At 36.1% G+C, this 20,467-nt stretch overlaps 1 protein-coding gene and 1 long non-coding RNA gene across 17 annotated transcripts in view; both read left to right on the top strand.

Annotated features, from left to right (window-relative positions):
* The window catches only part of LOC106648930 (twitchin), a 44,523-nt gene that overhangs the window by 5,739 nt on the left and 18,317 nt on the right, over positions 1 to 20,467 (top strand). For 10 of the 16 annotated variants that reach the window (XM_023458942.1, XM_023458941.1, XM_023458933.1 and 7 more), the window contains 27 exons: positions 1,375 to 1,470; positions 1,747 to 1,905; positions 3,059 to 3,244; positions 3,449 to 3,463; positions 4,437 to 4,637; positions 5,601 to 5,645; positions 8,724 to 8,762; positions 10,279 to 10,426; positions 10,515 to 10,751; positions 10,835 to 10,971; positions 12,275 to 12,400; positions 12,473 to 12,757; positions 12,832 to 13,243; positions 13,313 to 13,666; positions 13,735 to 13,941; positions 14,016 to 14,324; positions 14,398 to 15,297; positions 15,547 to 15,849; positions 15,984 to 16,877; positions 16,961 to 17,242; positions 17,430 to 17,729; positions 17,852 to 18,154; positions 18,221 to 18,502; positions 18,607 to 19,215; positions 19,309 to 19,610; positions 19,687 to 19,966; positions 20,117 to 20,422. In XM_023458942.1, coding sequence (XP_023314710.1) covers positions 1,375 to 1,470; positions 1,747 to 1,905; positions 3,059 to 3,244; positions 3,449 to 3,463; positions 4,437 to 4,637; positions 5,601 to 5,645; positions 8,724 to 8,762; positions 10,279 to 10,426; positions 10,515 to 10,751; positions 10,835 to 10,971; positions 12,275 to 12,400; positions 12,473 to 12,757; positions 12,832 to 13,243; positions 13,313 to 13,666; positions 13,735 to 13,941; positions 14,016 to 14,324; positions 14,398 to 15,297; positions 15,547 to 15,849; positions 15,984 to 16,877; positions 16,961 to 17,242; positions 17,430 to 17,729; positions 17,852 to 18,154; positions 18,221 to 18,502; positions 18,607 to 19,215; positions 19,309 to 19,610; positions 19,687 to 19,966; positions 20,117 to 20,422 — 7,717 coding nt within the window. Of the gene's footprint in view, positions 1 to 1,374; positions 1,471 to 1,746; positions 1,906 to 3,058; positions 3,245 to 3,448; positions 3,464 to 4,436; positions 4,638 to 5,600; positions 5,646 to 8,106; positions 8,143 to 8,723; positions 8,763 to 10,278; positions 10,427 to 10,514; positions 10,752 to 10,834; positions 10,972 to 12,274; positions 12,401 to 12,472; positions 12,758 to 12,831; positions 13,244 to 13,312; positions 13,667 to 13,734; positions 13,942 to 14,015; positions 14,325 to 14,397; positions 15,298 to 15,546; positions 15,850 to 15,983; positions 16,878 to 16,960; positions 17,243 to 17,429; positions 17,730 to 17,851; positions 18,155 to 18,220; positions 18,503 to 18,606; positions 19,216 to 19,308; positions 19,611 to 19,686; positions 19,967 to 20,116; positions 20,423 to 20,467 lie in introns of all 16 variants that reach the window. The other 6 variants (XM_023458928.1, XM_023458936.1, XM_023458930.1 and 3 more) reach the window with 6 other exon arrangements.
* Positions 459 to 633, top strand: LOC106648931. The gene is made up of 2 exons (XR_001339288.1): positions 459 to 500; positions 582 to 633. It is a non-coding gene; the product is annotated as an uncharacterized LOC106648931 (long non-coding RNA).

The following is a 20,467-nucleotide window of genomic DNA, read 5'->3' as shown; positions in this document are numbered from 1 at the left end:
ATTGAATCCAATACTAATTGGTGGTAATCGTTTTCTTTTTAGGAAAAATCACCTTCTACACAAAAAACACCCGAAAAAACCGAAACTCCAAAGGTACAAACTATTCACTATAATTCTAGAAACTCACATGTTTAGTTGTCAACTATCAATCACATTAAATACAACAATATTCTTTCAAGTATTTACAAATAAACACATATTTTTCGATTGAATCCAATACTAATTGGTTGTAATCCTTTTCTCTTAGGAAAAATCACCATCTACACAAACAACACCCGAAAAAACCGAAAATCCAAAGGTACAAACTATTCATTAAAATTCTAGAAACTCACATGTTGTATTCTTATTGTTTTTTTCTATCAAATGCAACAATTTTTTGAAGTATATATTATAAGTACACATTTTTTATTTAATTCAATACTGATTTGTGGTCATCGTTTTCTGTTTAGGAAAAATCACTACCTACACAAAAAACACCCGAAAAACCTGAATCTCTCAAGGTACAAACATTTTTCCTTCAAATACAAAAAAAATTATTTTTTTGTTGATCCCGATATTTACTGACGGTTTTTTCTTCTTAGGATAAATCACCAGCTACACAAAAAACACCTGAAATTATTGAAAGTTTGAAGGTACATTGCATTTTTCAAAGTTTTAAATGGAATACACATTTGCACCGCACATTTTAATGACTACAACCCTAAATTCAAATAAAAATTAACAGATTTTCATACCTTGACATATCCTAAATTTCATTGGTAAATATTTATTTTCACGCAGGAAAAAACACCTGTTACACAAAAAACAACCGTTACACAAAAAACACCTGAAGTAACTGAAAGTTCGAAGGTACATATTTATTTTAGAAGATAATGAAAAAATCTCTTACACTATCAGAGTCTTTAAATCCATTTATAAACTCTACATACTATACATTCCCAAATATTCATTTTTGTGCAGGAAAAATCACCAGCTTTGCCCAAAACTCCTCAAAAATCTGACAATGTAGAGGTACACATAATAAATTTTTTATTTTTTTATATTATTAAAAATCCTTAGTTCTTTACTTTAAAGAAGTAGTATTTTACATACATTTAAATACACCGAATACATTCGATCAACACTCAATTACAATTTCACAACTTTGTACAGGAGAAAGCCCCACTTACACCAAAAACACCTGGAAAAACCGGAAGCTTAAAGGTACACTCATAAATATGTATTTTTGCTGCGGTTAACTATTATCACCTCACAAAATCACTAAAAAGAAAGCCTGCAAACAAACACCTATGACGCTATTGACATAATTTTCCATGGAAATCTGCAAAAATGTTTTCGAAAAAAATCTAACGCATCTTTTAATTTTCTTTGCAGGCCAAACCAGAAGAGTCGGATAGCAGACGATCAAGTTTGAAACCTGGATCCAGATCCGACGAAAGAAAATCTTCGATTGAAAAAGTTGATCTCAAAGTAAGTTTATTTCTAATTGTTGTCGCAACGTGTAATCATTCGTGACAATTATTTAATCGATACAACGTAAATTCAAGAACTGAGGTATCAACCGGTCGTATATTAGAACATCTATTACTTATACTTCTTCAGTTCATACGCGTACATAAAAACCGCCCTTGAGATTTATAGGATTTGACAATTTACCGAAAGCTTACATAAAACTTATTATCAAAACAAAACACGAAAACAAACTTTTTTATTAATATAACATTTTAACGATTGATACCAACGCAGCCCGTGGGTAGTAGTCCTCGCTCCAGTGGTAAATGGGGTAGGCCACCCCTTGAGAAGCAAGAAAAGAAGGTTGAAAATTTTGCAGCTATACAACTTAAGCCTGTGCAAAGAGTTGGAAAAACGCCTGAAAAGGCCGAGAATGGAAAAATTTCGTTAAAGGTATCCCCTCGAGAAAGGGCAGAAAATAATTTCCCCTCTCGACATATCTGCTTATATTGCTCCGAAGATTTCTTGAATCTTCTACATTCTTTATTGTCTATTTTTCTTCTCTCTTCTATATTTTCTTCTTTGATCACTATTTTTCTCTGACCTATGCCAAACTCTTTTTTCTCTCTATCTCTATAAGGAATAATACTTTACGTCTAAAGACGGTATTAAAAAAGTCAGTACTGCCGTCAACTTCTTTTTACTAGTCTACCTACTCTACTATTTTCTCTACTATTTTTCTTCTATTTAAAATAAAGTCGTAATGCGACAATGAAACTTTTCTTTAATCTAAAAAAAAATAATAAATTTAATAGCACTTCATTGGTGATTAACTTAAAGGTTTCCTAATTTATGAGCTCATTTACTTTTCATAAAATGAATCTCTTTGATGCTTCAGCTATATCTATACTATTTCAACACACCATTACAACATTCATAAATCCCAGGCATCTCTCTGTCTATTCTGTCTCTTTCTACTTTACCTTTATTTTCTTGGTCTACTCATAATATCTGTTATAAGACAGTTCTAAGCTCAAACAAGTGTGTTAAATAAAACACTACTTTATAAAACTCAATCTATGAAATAATCCCAATTCTCTATAACTTTTATTATTTATTAATAAAAAATTTATTAAACTCTACTATTAAAAAAAATCTACGACTATTAAAATTAAATTTCTGATAATAACAATGACATACAATAGCACCAATGCTTTATCCACAAATGCACTCAACAATGACATGTTCCTCTCATCTTTTAGACTTTGGGTCGCCGTCTAATAATAATTCAGAGAAACTAAAATTGAAACAAACTATAATAAATAAATCGTCATAACGATAAATCACTAGTCAAATAATATAAACACCCTAGAAAATAATCTCAACTAAGGACTTTTCATACATTCATTATAACCGAGTAATAATGAAGCCTCATTTTAAAAAAATGCGCACACTATAAATTTAATGCACAAACAGATCTCTTTATCATTTATTATCTACCTTACAAATAACATCGTCAATCTATATTAGTAACAAAAATGAGAAATCATTTAGCGAGTACTCGAAGACAGGCGTGATTTAACAACATTGTAATTTTTATCACTAGAAAACTGGAAAAGAAGATAAACTGGAAGTTAAAAGATCAAGTAAGAAGAAGGCAGACAAGGAAAAGAGCTACGATTTGCCCGAGATACCAGATTACGAGAGAGCCGTTTTGGAGAAACCGCAAGAATTCGACTTTGGAGAGTACGTGCCACGCGGAAAAACGAAGCTGGAAAGACCAGCTACTCAGGTAAGTCGAAGATGCTCCAGCTCAGCACTGTCACGCCAGTTGCGAACAGGAAGATACCTTTATAAATTTAGAAACTGAAAATGAGAAAGCCAAAATTTTCTAACGTCTCTCGAAAATGTTTGCACGGGCCGTTGTCGTCGTTGGCTTGGTTGTTACGCCGTTACCCGTTGCTGCCGCCGTGCCTGTTCAATCGGACCATCGCAGAAATTCGACTCCAAGGTGACGTATATATGGTCTTAAGAGTGAAAAGCGATTTATGCCGCTCTCTCTCTCGGCCAAAGCTGGCTGATTAACGCTTATAACGATATACAGGCTGAGCGCTGGTGGTGTGTGCACGCCTACGCAACTAATTCTCCGGCTAGACTGCGACGGCGGCGGCGAGTCTCTCTGCTTGGGCCAAAACGACGCGCCATCGAGAGTGAAGGCGCGTAATCGAAGCGTACGGGCGAATTTCATGCCCGCTTGGTTTCGATTACTACTTTTCGCCGCTGCTGCTCTTGCATCGGTCTATGCGTAAAGTATCGCAGAGAGAGCGAGTGGAGCGCGATACGATGACGGATGCGACTTTTCTCCAAGCGCACGCGGCCAACTCGCTCCTCGCTCGCGTGCTTTATGCCACTTGACACTCGATGAGCTACCTACTAGTCTTTGCTGTCTCACAAGCAGCGCGTGTGTATAATAAATACTTCTACGCGCGCGCGTCCGCTTAAGCTCGCACGAGCTTGCGAGCTTGCGAGCGCGCGCGGCGAATCTGTGTGCGTGTGTGTGTGTGTTCGTGTGCGTAATTAGAGGAGGGCTTCGTTCCCGAGAAAGAGAGAGAAAGAGAGGTGCGCGCAAGTACACTCGAGCAAGAGCATAATGGGACCTTGGATATTTTGGGCAAATTATAACGAGAGCGCCAGGTAGTAGTAAGTAGTAGTTCATACAAATTCGCCTCTGTGTACGTATTGGTACACCTCCCTGCTAGATCGGGTCACTAGCCGTACCTACGTGCGCGCACAGTCTCGCCTCTCTCGTGCTCTCGCCACTAGCTCTATCTCTCTCTCTCACTTTCTCTCATGCCCTCTCACCCTCTCTCCCTGAGTCTTACTCGATCGTCTTAATCCGATCGAGTAGTCAGTCCAGTTTTTGTTCTCGTTCTTGTTGACAAATGCCTAATTGTGCAACTTGTGGGTGATTGTGTTCTCTATAGCCTAAGCTACCCGAGATCAAGGCACCGGAAATCAAGACACCCAACGAGGCGCCCAAGATCGAAGTCATCAAGGACGCGACATCGCCGTTAAACAGCCGTCGAGGATCCATTGTGCCTGGCAGTGGCACCAGCAGTCGACGCGGATCCCTCATACCACCCGAGGAGCTCGGACGCAGACCCAGTCTTATCATCAGCGACGAGGTAAAGTATTCAGCTCTGATTTATATTGTCTGTGATGGTGCACGATATGGACGAGCAGCCCAGACAATCGTTCTTTTACTGTATCATTACATATTTCTCGCGGTTTCCCAGTCTAGTTTATGCAGTCCTTTCGAAGTAGTTTGACCCCACGCAAGCACCAAAGCCCGAGAGTCTGGCAGAGTCGAGATTGTAATACGATACTCTGAGTATCTTTGAATCGAGTTACGATTCTTGAATTCGACTGCAACTGGTCTCTCGACTTTTTCTAATAATCGGATTTTCACTTCTTTTAGCTGTAGACTAAAGACTATATTAGATCACTTATTGACACTACTACCTAGTTATCTGATTAGTCAAAACTTTGCTAAATAGACTTGCTCTCTGTATAATACATATAGAATTTCATTATAGATCTATCACTCTCTATCTATTCTGTTAACGCTCTCGAACCGTTGCATTGCCAGATCCTCTCATTAAACTATTTTTCTCTATTTTCTCTGGCATGTTTCTCGATCGTTTCAACTATTATAATTCAGTCCATTCCCATGTTATTCAATTTGAACAGTGAGCAAAGTCGTACCGTTTATTTCACAAATTCTATGAAACACGAGGCATCGAATAGCCAATCATGAATATCCCAACTTTCAACCATAATTCTCGAAGTAAGAATTGAAAAATTAATGTATGTTAGCTGGTTAAAGGTAATCCTGTTATCTTGCATACATGAAGAAATGACTACATGTCTGTAACCAGGTAAACTCTATATGCCTCACATAGAAAACGACACGATTATGTAACTCTTACAGCGGTACACGTATAGTGCAAATAAAAAAAATGTCTTCTTGAAAAAAATACACAGTACGATGAGCCAATATAAACGTAAAAAAAAGTTCAATCACACCAGCAAAACAACATCAACAACATAATTCGCACATATCATGCTCATAACAATTTGGTCCATAGGAACATAGAAAGCTGAGACCCGGTGAAGTGGTGGATGATCGTAAGGTGAGAGTCATTTTTTTTCTTCCTCCTTCTGAAGAGGAAGCAAAAGCAAATAACGAGCGAAAATTAATCAACATTAATTTACTTTTAATTTACCGATAATTTTTTACATAATTTTTATGATATCGATAATTTTACACAGCGTAATAATACTTTTTCATAACTGGAATTTCACTTATGTTTACACCATGAATAATTTTAAACCAATAATAATTTTAAATAAAAAAGAATTAAAATGAAAAATTAAAATCAATACTCTCAAACTCTGTACTCTGGCACTCACTGCACTCTAAAATTTTATACTGCAAACTTCAAATAAATTATTTCTTGCATAAACATGTACTCATTTACTCGACATAAGCCACTTTTTTAATGACAACGCCATATCACATTATTTATATTCTATACTTACACGTGCTCGACGAGCAAAGCGAGAAGCTACTTATATCCCTCAACTAATTAATATCCACGGTTATAATCTTACTCTCACTGCTTAGATCATACTAAACTGAAAATAACATCTTCGAAAAATCCCGTTTGGATGTCGCGAACATATTTAGGTCTAAAATCAGACCGAAATACATTTTCGACACATTAGATAATAATAAAAACGATGCGATTTCCCGCGTTCATATCCCAAATGTAATTCAAGCCGTAAGCGTCGAAGCCTATACGCGTCCAATATAAGCACAAAGCGCCGTGTCCGAGCAATTGCCACGGCTGCGTTCACTCAAAATCCTCACGGGCGCGCGTGTTGGCGCGAGCGTCTTCAGGTATATATCGCGGGGCTGCTAGAAAAAGTGCCGCGCGATAAAGATAATGTCTCTTATGTATTAAATAAATTATCGCTGAAAATAAGCAGATGATATCCGAAAATAACCCTCGTACTCTCTCGTAGTGTAAAGCGAAATGTATGCCATCTGGCAAAAGACGAATATTAGCGCGCGCGGCAGCGTTCCACGCTACTACCTATCATAATTATATGTGCCGTTGCGAGCACTGGCAATATAAATACCTTCGGCGCGGAGCGCAAGTCCTTTGCTCGGCCTCACAATTTATCGGCTTGCGTACGGGCGATCGAGCTCCGGCGGCGGTGGTACACGCGCGAGAAAAATTCGTACTTACATCGCGGGAGCGAAAAAAGCTCGCGAGTCGAGACGTACGCGACGATTGAAAATTTCCCGAGCTGATCGATATACGCCCAAGTCAAGAACAAGTGCAATAGTTTTGCATTTGCCGGCTGCTTCAATAATATATCGCGTCTGCCGCGCAGTGAGCTGCAGCGAGTTTGCGCGCATGAAAAAGATCGCGCGAGAAAGAAGCAGCAGCGGCTCGAGAAGATCGCTTCGTGCCAGATTGCCTGTATAAAATACCAGCGAGTGATGTACTGCACAGGCCCGTGCGAGTAAAATTTATAATACAGAATCTCGTATGCTTAATCTTTCCACAATTAAATATTAGTTATTCGTGGAAGAGCCCGAGCTTTTATCGCGCGAGGCGCGCATACGCGATTGAGGTGGTGGCCCGCCGCCCGACGAGAGCCACACACGCGCGCGCAAGCTCGTACTATAATGCGACGGTCACGCTCGACTGGCTGACTCTAATTTACTGCTTACCAATTTCTGACAACAAAAACACGGATACCTGCTTTGTCGTGCGTTCAATTCCAACAGACATAAATGCGGGCACATTAATCAGCCAGCCCAATACTTATATACCCACTCGAGTGCAAGCTCGCGCAAGCACACACACGCACACACTCTCCTCACTCTCACCGATCTGTACACGTATACATACATACAATACCCTATGTATAAATATATGTTCGTACAGCTTTGCGTTAATTGGCGCAGACTATTTTCTGCTGAATCTCATAATCTATTGCTTTTTGATTGAAAGGGCCATGGCAATCATGTTGCGCACATCCTGAGCAATAAATTTTCACGATCTAAACTGAATCCAAATGAATCGATACGAGCAAGCCACATTGTAGCGCAGTCGATACGCTCGCTCAGTTTCTTATTTTCTTGTACATGATAAAAAAAGGTGCTCGTGTTGATGTTTAAATAAAAAAACAAGTATAAATAAAGCCAGTATTGACCCATCACCACCCAAGCAGTAGCCCTCTGCAGCAGCGTTTACCTGTGATGTAAGCCAAATGTTCTGTTACAATCATGTAAAAAAAACCATAGTATAGTGTTGTTTTATTTACGATTTACGAATCCACGAGTCCCTCCGCAGCTGCCATACATAGCAACTTGCATTAGTAGTTGACAGACCCGACAAATAATTCCCAAATCCCAACGTTTGTATGCGATGAATCACGTGAAAATTCCTGTATCATGTCTGTGCTGTGCCTCAATGTGAATGTGCGCGTAGTGTATGTATGTGTCATGTCGAAAAGCAAACCTCATGTGCGTCTCTACTTTTCTATGTTTTTCTTTTTCTCTCTCTCTTTCTGCAGGTTAGATTACGGCCCGGAGAGGTGTTTGATGCCAAGGTGAGATTTGTGTTGCGCCTATAACACAAAGCTTACCTATCCTGCCGTGGTTATTCAATTAAGCTATAAAATTTATATGCAGCAAAATCATTGCCGTAGCTGTGCTCTCGAACCCCAATATATCTCACTTTTTCGCTCTTTAATATTATAATATCGCCACGAAGTGTCTGGAAAAAAACTTACCATGGAATAAGTGGTATACTTTATAAATATAAATATGAATGAAATCATTCAGTTGAAAAGGGAAAGTTTTTTTTCATGACCACCCGTTTTGCAGCGCCAGCGCGCCTGCCTTAAATAATGATATTTAATGATAACTATTCTTTCATACTGAATTGTCAGTTCTCGCTTGCCGAAATCACCAACTAACAGCGAGCAAACGAACATTTGTTTCGAACAACAGGTGATATCATTTATGTTTAAAATTAATTAAGGGAATACGAAAATCGCTATGTTAAACGCGCATAGGTCGGATTGAGAGAAATCAAATTAATTGATAGATTCTTTTATCAATCAGTTGAATATTTTGAAATTAATTTAAAACATTTATTGTTACATTTTTGTCGGGGAATACGACACAGAAATACGGAAGGCCAGGCGAATTGCTTGATGACGACAAGGTTAGAATACATTTTCGATTTACTTTACTTTGTGGGGCTGGTCGTGGACAATGCTCCCGATCGGAAAGCTCCTTGTGATTAAAAAAAAATCGTGATTAACATCGTGGATACTGAACTTTCTTTCACTACGATATACTTTATGCATACATATTTGTAGTTGTGTTAATATTTCATGTATTTTTGTAGATAATGATTACTCGAACGTGTATTTTTTTAAATACAAAAAATATATATACAGTGTATTTATGTTTTTTCTTTTTTCAACTTCTCCATCTATCTGTTTTTCTCTTTGTATGTATTCATCTATTTTTCCGAGCTATAAATGTTACATTTATAAATGTGTAGAAAGTAATTTAGATGAGCATATTGCAGACCAAATGAGATTCTTTTAAATGTTCGCTCGAAGCAATCGCAACGTCGGCAATTTGCAACACAGCCGCACGTTCAATCTGCTTTATTAAGTGTTGGGTTACGATCAGAATACTTTATATTTCAGTTATTCGTGCCCTTTTCCATCATATCATTTATATGTATTTAATGCCTATAACAATAGTGTACTCTTATATGTTTGTGGGTGTTTAAGTTGTTATATTATTCCATTTTATATTATTATACACTCATCTAAATGATATACACATGAAAATCATTGATTTCAAACTTTTGACCCACGTATATATCATTCAAATACAGGCACACGTTTTACCACTTTAAAATAAATGAATATCTAAAAAAAAATAATGAGATAAAAAACTATTATAGTCAATAACAAAACTTTACCGGTAGTTGTATCTGCATAATACTGATAACGTATTGTTTGCAATGTTTATTAATCATAAATAATTATCGAAAAAAAGTCGCTCGAGCCACTCGAACAGAGGACGAATGGCGAGGGGGAAAAGCTCGTTAGTACCAAGCGTTGCATACGTACAATATACGTATGTATACATGGATAATATTATATGTGCATTCCACACAATTTACTTAGTGGTGCATTTCACAAATACATGTGAAACAATCATAGGTAGCTAACAATCAAACAAGCATAAGCCACTAGATGACTAACAAAAATTATGCCTCATCCAGCGGTACACATCTCATTTGACCTCTTTCTCTTACGCTCTATTTCTATAATACATCGTTCTTTTTCATTCATTCATCATCTATTTCTAATCATTATCATCGTTGTTTAATTTTGTAAACTAATAAGTTGCAAACCAAAACTTTTACATCTTAACCATGTATTAACAGAGTTAAGAAGTAATAATACAATTTGTTATTCTCTATTATCCAATAAGCTATAATTCAATAAATCCGATCCCGATGACTTTTGTCGTAAGCGTGACGATCGCAAGTGAGAAAACGCATCGTTGCAAATGCGCGCGAACAAGGTGAGTTGTGCAAAAGTCAACGGGAGCGCGGAACTTAACGAGATGACGTGATTAAAATATGAAATAATGTTCCTCACGAATACGCTTGACTGACGATATATTTTTGCACTTGCTTTGGGAATATTCAGCGACGTCGTCCGAGCACGGACGCGCGACGACTCAGCGTGGCGGATCTCGAAAATAAGATCAATCAGCCGAGCACACCGCTCCGAGATGTTGGAAACCCGGGCCCACCACAAATCGTCGATGTGCAAGAGTCGTACTCGGCTGTCGAAGGTCAGTACTCTCATCGATATTTTAATACATATTTCAAGTTGACAAAGACAAAAGCTTAATTTTGCTTATTTTTTATCGATTTTATTAGACTCGACGGCATACCTCACCGTTCAAGTCGAAGGTACTCCAGCTCCGACCTTCAAGTTCTACAAGGGTATGACCGAAATTATTGAAGGAGGTAGATTTAAATTCCTCACCGATTCCGAGACGAACTCGATTACATTATGCATGCGAAAAACCAAACCGAACGATGAGGGCACCTACAAGATCGTTATTAGCAATATTCATGGCGAAGATTCGGCCGAAATGATGCTTTACGTTTCTGGTAAGAATCAAAAAACTTTCTTCTTGACTTTTTTAAAAAGTCAATTAAGAAAAAACCATTAAAACTTTTTTTAATTTCTGTAGACGCCAGTGGCATGGACTTCCGTGCTATGTTGAAAAAACGCAAGTACCAAAAATGGGCTAGAGAACAAGCTGAACTCGAAAAACCTGACCTCAAGGAAGTAGAAAAACCAATGCCAGCGTTGAAAAAAGTAGAAAAGGTATTATTCTATATATTTCTATTGAAGGGTAATTTTTCATTAATTTTTCTTAGGGCATAGACTTATTTTTGATTAGTTGATAGCCAATCATGGGTAGGTAACTGATCGATTTTGTGATACATGTTGTTTTTTTTTCTTTTTTTTTTAATTGTACCCAATTTGTTTTTACGCCCTTCCGTCGTTTTTTTCGTAGACTAACAAACAAAATGTGACTTCACTTATGAGTGAAGGATCATGTCTTGTGAATGACAAAATGATTTATTTATCGGTAGAGTTTATTTACTTGTTTTAATGCATGATGATTATTGCATACATTTGTCATTTTGAATTCAATGAAGGAAATTTCGTGTAAATTTTACAAAAAATGTATAAAAAATAATTCTATAAGGTATGGAAATAACTTTCATCACTTGTTATTGAAATTCAGAGGATTATTCAAACCAAGGTTATAAAAGAGGAGGAGGATGACTGTAATGTACGTTAACCGAAGGCAAACGTTTGTATTGTCACAAAAAGTATAAAAAAAAATTCTGGGTTGATTAGGTTTTGGATTGCTTACCTTACCGATTTTTTCTAGATTCGTTTGTAAAATATTTCCATAGGTGCATTATTTTTGCATAAATTTCAATTATTTAAGTTTTACAGGCTACGGGTTTTAAAATTTTTACCGTTGCCTACTAGACATGTATGTCAAACATTTACGATAACTATGATGACTTTCAAGGCTCCGAGAAAGCAGTACAGCTTTCTTGAATGCAAAGCATATAGTAGGCATATATTTCGAATTTTTTAATTCGACGAATTTTGATTAAGATTGTACACGCTTTTGTCTATCTTCTGACAATCTTTATTCATTTTTAATTCCTGCACTTGTATATATGCAGTTATGTATTATTGTAAGTTACACTTACAATAATATATCTTATTTTATACCATATCTTCTTCGTATCCCAAGCTTTGGTCTATATAGAGCTTTATTTTTTTTATGCTAGTTTACATTTATAATGACGTTATTGAAAATTGTTGATTCTTTTGATCACGTACTACGTTTTCAAAATCCTTTTATCGTATTAGTAGTCTAAAATTTGTGACTTTTTAGATAAACACTATACAAAAATAAATTATTTGGATCTTTGTAATTCTTATCAAACCAGAAAGAATTTCAACTTATTTCAGAAATATTTTCATTTTCAGCATACTTTTGTAAGATTAATATGTACAAACGTATTTTAAAATACTTATGAAGCTTTTGAATACCAAAATTATTTAATCATCAATAATAAAATATTTTGTTTTTCTTTAGAAACCTGACGTTTTCTTGAAACCTCTGATTGATCAATATGCCAAAGAAGGTAAAGATAAGAAGACTACATTTGAAGCAAACTTTTCTAAACCGAATTGTAAACCAAGATGGTACTTTAGAAAAGATGTAAGTCCATTGAATTACTCAAAGAAAATGTTCTAAACACCTTGAAAATAAAATTGAATGTCTAAATTATAGGAGCTGTTTGAATCAAAAAAATATAAGTTCAAGAATGAAGAAGACTGCTATCAACTCATTATTTTGGGACCAAAGGTTGAAGATACAGGGAAGTACACAATTGACATTTCGGGGGTGTCAAGTACAGCTTTCCTTACGGTCGACGAACCCGATCCAACTTACACTTTCATTAAACCACTAAACCAACAAACTAGCGGTTTTGATAAGCATGAAGTTCAATTAGAATGTACAGTTAGTTCGAGCATGGCACAAGTTTCTTGGTATAAAGGAAAAAATAAGTTGGAGGTAGGATATAAAAAAATTGTAAAATTTCTTAATTTTACATTAAAACGAAAGTAAAAACGTATTTTTTATTGTAGGACGGTGACTATTATCAAATTTCGAAAGATATGTCTGGCGTTTGTCGCCTAACTATCCGAAGAGCTACATTTGACGATAGTGGCGAATACTTCTGCAAAATCAGCAAACAAACTGATAAAACCGATACTACTCTTTCTATTATTGAGTACCCGTATAAATTTGTTAAGGTACTCAAACACCAAACGGCAACTGAGAAAGAAACGATTACGCTGTCCTGTGAACTTGATGATGCCGAAGGTGAAGTAAAATGGTTCAAGGGCGAGCAAGAAATAGTATCCGATAAAAGAGTTCAGATTAAAGCAGAGGGTCGAAAAAGGAAACTTATTATCAAAGATGCCAAAGTCACTGACGCTGGAATGTATTCTTGCGTTAGTAATGCTGATAAAACGGAAGCTGAACTCATTGTCAATTGTAAATTTAAATTTTTCATAAGCCATTGAACTAAGAACTATTAAAATACTAAAATATTCCATTTTTCAGATCTTAACCGTTTCAATAAAAAACTTAAAGATACTACAGGTATAGAACGTGAAAAGGTAGTACTCGATGTTGAATTGCAAGATCAAACAGCTCCAGCAAATTGGTTCTTCAATGGAAAACCAATTGAACCCAGTGAAAGGGTGGAAATCAAAAATCTTGGTGGTGGTAAACATCAGCTTGTTTTTAACCGAGCTGAGATGGGTGATGACGGTGAAATAACATGTGAGAGTGGAGAATTAAAGAGTTCGTGTAAATTAACGATCAAAAAAGGTGAAAGTCAGCCAATCGCTGAAATACCAGAAAAAGTTGAAGGTCCAGCTAGTGCACCAATTGTTTTCATCATTCCATACAAGAGTAAGTATACTTGTTCACTACACAATAGTTTGAACTAATTTAAATTTAACTCCATATATTTCTTGCAGTCGAGGGAACGCGTCAATCTCAAGTCGAGGCCAAACTTCTTCGAAATGGAAAAGCCCTTCCTTTGAAAGATGTTGAAATTATCGTAGGTGAAGACAAAATAACTTATAAAATTAAAAAACCTCAACACGATCAATCTGGTATATACCAAGTAAATATTAGCAATGCTCAAGGAGAAACTGTCCAAGATGTCTTTGTTAATATGCAAGGTAACATTATATCCCCGTTGATTAACATTATTAGTCCTAGTAACAATAATTTTTAAAAAACGTTTTTATTTTAGATGTACCCTCACCACCACTCGATGTGGATGTAACTGACGTGTTTGCTACAAGTTGCGTTGTATCATTTAAACCATCCAAAGACGATGGTGGCTCACCAATCACAAAATATGTAATTGAACGTTTGGATATGAGCTTAAAATCACAATGGGATAGCGTTGGTGAAGTATTGCCTGGAGAAAAGACTTCTTACAAAGTTGAAGGTTTAACGACGAAAAAAGAGTATAAATTCCGCATTCGCGCTGTTAATAAGATAGGATCCAGTGAACCAGCAATATTCAAAAATCCAGTTCTAATCAAAGATCCTTGGGGTGAGTAAAATGAGCTTTTTAGATGTGTCAAATTTCTATTAAATACTAATGAGAATTATTTTCAAATATTTAGATGCCCCATCTAAGCCAGGAAATGTTGAAGTCGTTGATTGGGACGTCGATCATGCCGATCTTACATGGACGAAACCTGAAAGTGATGGTGGTGCACCAATTACAGGTTACATTATTGAGTATAAAGAGAAATTTGGTAAGGAATGGGTGAAGGGTAAAGAGATCGATGGTGATGTAACTAAAGGCACCATAGATGGATTGAAAGAAGGAACACAATATGAATTCCGCGTAATAGCTGTTAACAAAGGAGGACCTGGTGAACCATCCGATGCTACCAAACCAATCATTGCTAAGAGCCGTTTCGTAAAACCATTCATTGTTGGCGATGGGTTAAAGAATCTTGTAGTTAAAAAAGGACAAGTTATTAAATATGACATTAAATACCAAGGCGAACCTGAGCCAGAGGTTAAATGGTATTTGGGAGATAAAGAATTAATTCAAGATAAAGAAGAAAGATTGACTATTGACAAATATGAAAAAAATACCGTATTAACAGTCAGAAAAACAACAAGAGCTGATTCAGGAAAATACAAACTTGTGCTTTCAAATAGCTCTGGAACATGTGAGAGCGCTGCTGATGTAGTAGTGCTAGACAAACCAACCCGACCTCTTGGCCCACTCGAAGCTACAGAAATCCGTAGCGATCATATTACAGTTAAATGGAAAAAACCAAAAGATGACGGAGGAAGTGATATTACAGGCTATGTTTTGGAAAAAATGGATATGGATACAGGAAGATGGATTCCTGCTGGCGAAGCTGGTCCAAATGAACCTCATACGTTTACTTTCAATGGCTTATCGCCAAAGAAAAAATATAAATTCAGAGTAAAGGCTGTAAATAAAGAGGGCGAGTCAGAACCACTTGAAACTGACGAACCAATTATAGCTAAAAATCCTTACGGTAAATATACACAAAAGTATTTTATAAGCTGGCGTAGATATGCTTTTTTATTAAACGGAAGAATGATGGTATAAAGGAAAAATCATTCTTGTTATGGGTTTACTTAAAAGAATATATTAACAGTCGATGTAAATAATATTACAATGTAAAAGTTTATACTTAACGGGGAACATATCATTCAAAGTTCTTAAGATTTCATTTACATTTTAATTTTATTGATTTTGAAATATTCTATATATATTTTTTCAGATGAGCCTGGAAAGCCTGGTAAACCTGATATCATTGACTACGATAATGTTAGTGTGACCTTGAAGTGGGCCAGACCTGATAGCGATGGTGGTCGTCCAATCACTCACTATACTGTTGAAATGAAAGATAAATTCTCACCAGATTGGGTTGAATGTGCTAAAACGAATGACGACAAACCAGAAGTGAAGGTTGAAGGTTTGAAGGAAAAGATGGTTTATCAGTTCAGAGTACGGGCTCATAATAAAGCTGGATGTGGACAACCTAGCGAACCAACTGATAATCATTTATGCAAACATAAAAACCGTAAGTTATTAATTTAACAAAGTTTTATCTAGATCATTTGTAAAATTTATCATTAAAAAGAAAATCACCCTAACTTTAAAAATGTTATTTACGATAAAGTGAAAATAGTTTTGATGTTTCATAATTTATTTCAGTTAAACCAAGAATTGATAGAGAAAATCTTAAATCAGTCACCATTAAAGCTGGCAGAACTCATAAATGGTCTGTTGATGTTATTGGAGAACCACCTCCAGATTGCAAGTGGGTTTGGAGAGACGAAATACCTTTACAAAACACAGAGCGTATTAAAATTGAAAATGTCGATTATCACACTGACTTCACATTGACTAATGCTGTACGAAAAGATACAGGCAAATACACTTTGATTGCCGAAAATGCGAGTGGCCGAGATCAAGAAACAGTTGAACTTATAGTTTTGAGTAAACCATCTCCACCTAAAGGTCCTCTTGTTGTTTCTGATGTTACTAAGACTAGTGCCAAGGTCAAATGGGAAAAACCAGAAGATGATGGTGGTGTTCCAGTTAAAGAATATGAAATTGAAAAAATGGACACCAAAACTGGTAAATGGGTTAGAGTTGGTAAAGTTCCTGGAGATAAAACTGACTTTGACATCACTGGCTTGAATCCTGGTAGTGAATATAAATTCCGAGTTACGGCTATTAATGATGAAGGCGATTCTGAACCACTAGAAAGTGAACGTGGCGTTATTGCCAAGAATCCATTTGACGAACCTCTCAAACCTGGTACTCCAGTAATTACAGATTACGATAATGAATCAGTAGACATCAAGTGGACAGCTCCTGAATTCGATGGTGGTGCACCAATCGAAAAGTACATCATTGAGAAAAAAGATAAACTTAAACCAGAATGGGAAAAGGCAATTGAAGTCCCTGGAAATGTTTTGGAAGGAAAAATACCAAATTTGAAAGAAAAAGGAGAGTATCAATTCCGTGTTATTGCCGTCAATAAAGCTGGCCCATCACCGCCATCAGATGCTTCAAAATCTCAAATTTGCAAACATAAATCTCGTATGTTCATTATATTTGAAAATGAATATTTTATAGTAAAAAATCGTTTCATATTACATTCATATATTAATTACTTTTTTCAGTGAAACCTAGAATTGATAGAACAAATCTCAAACCAATAGTTGTAAGAGCTGGCAAAATGGTCAAATATGATGTTGACGTAAGAGGTGAACCACCTCCAGTGACAACTTGGTATCACAAAAATAATGAAATCAAGTCTGGAAAGAATATCGAAATTGTTGATGTTGAGTACAATACCAAACTTACAATCAATGATGCACTAAGAGCAAATACTGGAGTTTGGAAAATTAAGGCAGTTAATGCTCATGGTGAAGATGAAGCTGAAGTTGAGGTTACTGTTTTATGTAAGTATTCAATATTATCTAAACAATTTATTCCATGATTCCTTTTTTTATATAAGAACCTTTTATTATTGATTCAGATCGATCTTAATAGAAAGTTGAATTTTTCTTTTTGCAATTGATAAACTTATAAAAAAGTCGTATGAGATCTATATTTCTTTTTAACTAACGTGATATTGAATTTTCATAGCTGCACCGTCAAAACCACAAGGACCTCTGAAAGTTTCCGATGTTACAAAGAATGGTTGCAAACTAAAATGGGAAAAACCAGAAGACGATGGTGGCAAACCAATCACAGGCTATCAAGTTGAAAAGTTGGACAAAAGTACTGGTCGTTGGGTTCCAGTTGGGCGTACTAATGATACTGAAATAGATGTGAAAGGTTTACAAGAAGGTCATGATTATGAATTCCGGGTGAAAGCTATTAATGAAGAAGGAGAGTCAGAGCCTCTTGTAACAGATCGTGCGATTACGGCTAAAAATCCATTTGGTTTGTATACATCCTTTTTATGTTTAAATTTTAAATGAATACTATTTATTAGCAGAACTAATGAAAAATGATTTCAATGAATCTAAAGTAATTTTTCAATAATAATTGCGTATAATTTTAAGATCTTCCTGGTAAACCAAGCGTACCCGAGTTCGTTGACTGGGATGTCGATCGTGTAGATCTCAAATGGGAAGCACCGTCAGATGACGGTGGTGCCCCTATTACAGGATACATAATAGAAAAGAAAGAAAAATTAACCAGTCACTGGGAAGAAGCAGAAACTACAACTGGGCCCACGCCAAAGGGACGAGTTTCTGGTCTCAAAAAAGGTTCGACTTATCAATTTAGGGTTCGTGCAGTAAATAAAGCTGGTCCAGGTGAACCAGGAGAGCCTACCAAACCTCACGTTGCAAAAGCACGCTTCCGTAAGTAAAAATAATAACTCAAGTATCTTGAACATAAATGTTTGCAACTACCTTATTGAATTACAGTTAAGCCTCACATCAATCGTGATAAGCTTCAAACGATTAAAGTGCGAGCTGGACAAATGGTTAAACTCGAAGTCGATGTTGAAGGTGAACCAGCACCAGTAGTTACATGGAGCAGAGGAGTAAAACCTTTATCTACAAGTGCCAATGTTAAAATTGATAATGTAGATTATCTAACCAAAATCCAGTTATCTAATACTACTCGAGAAGATACTGGAAAATATACCATTAAAGCTGTAAATGATTCTGGCTCGGATGAAGCTGATGTAGAAATAATTATTCTTGGTAAATGATTTATTTTATTTGTTTTTGGAGAAAATATTTTGAAATTAATTTGAAGATTAACTCCTTGCCAAAAATAATAATTTAATAATTACTTTAATTTTAAGATAAACCTGGAAAACCGGAAGGTCCTCTCGAGGTTACGGATGTTCATAAAGAAGGATGTAAACTAAAATGGAAAAAACCGAAAGATGATGGTGGTTTACCACTCACTAGTTACATTCTAGAAAAAATGGATGTAACATCTGGTCGTTGGGTACCTGCTGGTATTGTGGATCCTGATAAGACTGAGCATACCATTACTGGGCTCGAACCTGGAAGAAAGTATGAATTCCGCGTTAAAGCTGTCAACGAAGAAGGTGAATCAGAACCTCTTCAAACTGATACTGCTGTTCTCGCAAAAGATCCCTTTGATACGCCTGCTGCACCAGGTCTACCCGAAATTGTTGATTGGTCTGAAAATATGGTGAAATTGAAATGGGAACCACCACTAAGAGATGGAGGTGCTCCAATAACTGGTTATATTATTGAAATGAAAGATAAATTTGCTCCTAACTTTACGAAAGCAATTGAAGTCGATGGCCCAGTATGTACTGGAGTAGTTCCTAAATTAGAGGAAGGCAATCAATATCAATTCAGAGTTAGAGCCGTTAATAAAGCTGGACAAGGAGAACCAAGCGAAGCTACAAATCCACATACAGCAAAGGCTCGTTGGCGTATGTATTTTAATTAGCTTTCAATATTAGTGACAATTGTTAGACTATTTAAAGTATTTATTAATTTTAAAATTTTTTTTTTTTCACTTACAGTTAAACCATACATTGATAGAACCAATCTTCAACAAACTACCATCAAAGTAGGCTTGACATTGTCACTTGACATTAAGATCATTGGTGAACCACCTCCAACCGTAACGTGGTCATACAAAGGAACAGAACTTAAATCAGATGACCAAATTCGCATAGATAATGTTGATTACAACACAAAGTTTTTAATTTTAAAATGTAAACGAGCACATACTGGTCGTTATACAATTAAAGCGAAAAACGAAGTTGGCGAAGACGTTGCCGAGTTTGATCTTCTCGTTTTAGGAAAACCCAGCAAACCAAAAGTACGAATAAATATAATAATTTGAATTTTAAAAACAAATTTTGATTTTCAAAACTAATTTGAAAATTTAATTACAGGGTCCACTTGATGTATTAGATGTAACCAAGCATGGTTGTAAATTGAAATGGAAAAAACCAGATGATGACGGTGGAGCACCAGTGGAATATTATGAAATCGAAAAATTAGATCCACTATCGGGTCAGTGGGTATCATGTGGTAGATCAACGGAGCCAGAGGCAAACGTGACAGGTTTATTGGAAGGTAAACCTTATAAATTCAGAGTGAAGGCAGTTAACAAAGAGGGTGATTCCGAAGAATTGGAGGCCGATAAGTCAATAATTGCCAAAAATCCATTTGGTAAGCAAATATTCTTACAATTTACTATCATAAAGAAATAAATATCTATCAACGAACTTTAAAATTTTACGCAAGTAATTTAAAAAAAAATCTAGTTATTAGGGATCGATCATTAAAATTTCGAATTTCACGATTCACTATATTTTTTAGATGAACCTGGTAAACCTGGTCGACCTAATCTGACTAACTGGGATAAAGATTTCGTCGATCTTACGTGGACGCCACCTACCGAAGACGGAGGTGCACCGATTGAAAAATACATTGTTCAAATGCGTGATAAGGCAGGTAGACAATGGGTCGATGCAGCTGTAGTTCCTGGAACCAAAACTGATGCGAAGGTTATCAATGGTATTGAAGAGGGTCATGAGTATGAGTTTAGAGTTGTGGCCGTAAATAAAGCTGGTCCGGGAGAACCAAGTGATGTTTCTAAGAGCGTTATTGCCAAACCACGTTTCCGTTAGTATAATTTTTATTTGATTTTTTGACACATTAATAAATACT

The sequence above is a fragment of the Trichogramma pretiosum genome, unplaced genomic scaffold, assembly GCF_000599845.2.
Source record: "Trichogramma pretiosum strain Unisexual culture from Peru unplaced genomic scaffold, Tpre_2.0 scaffold37, whole genome shotgun sequence".
NCBI lineage: Eukaryota > Metazoa > Arthropoda > Insecta > Hymenoptera > Trichogrammatidae > Trichogramma > Trichogramma pretiosum.
This window is presented reverse-complemented; position numbering and strand designations above follow the sequence as displayed.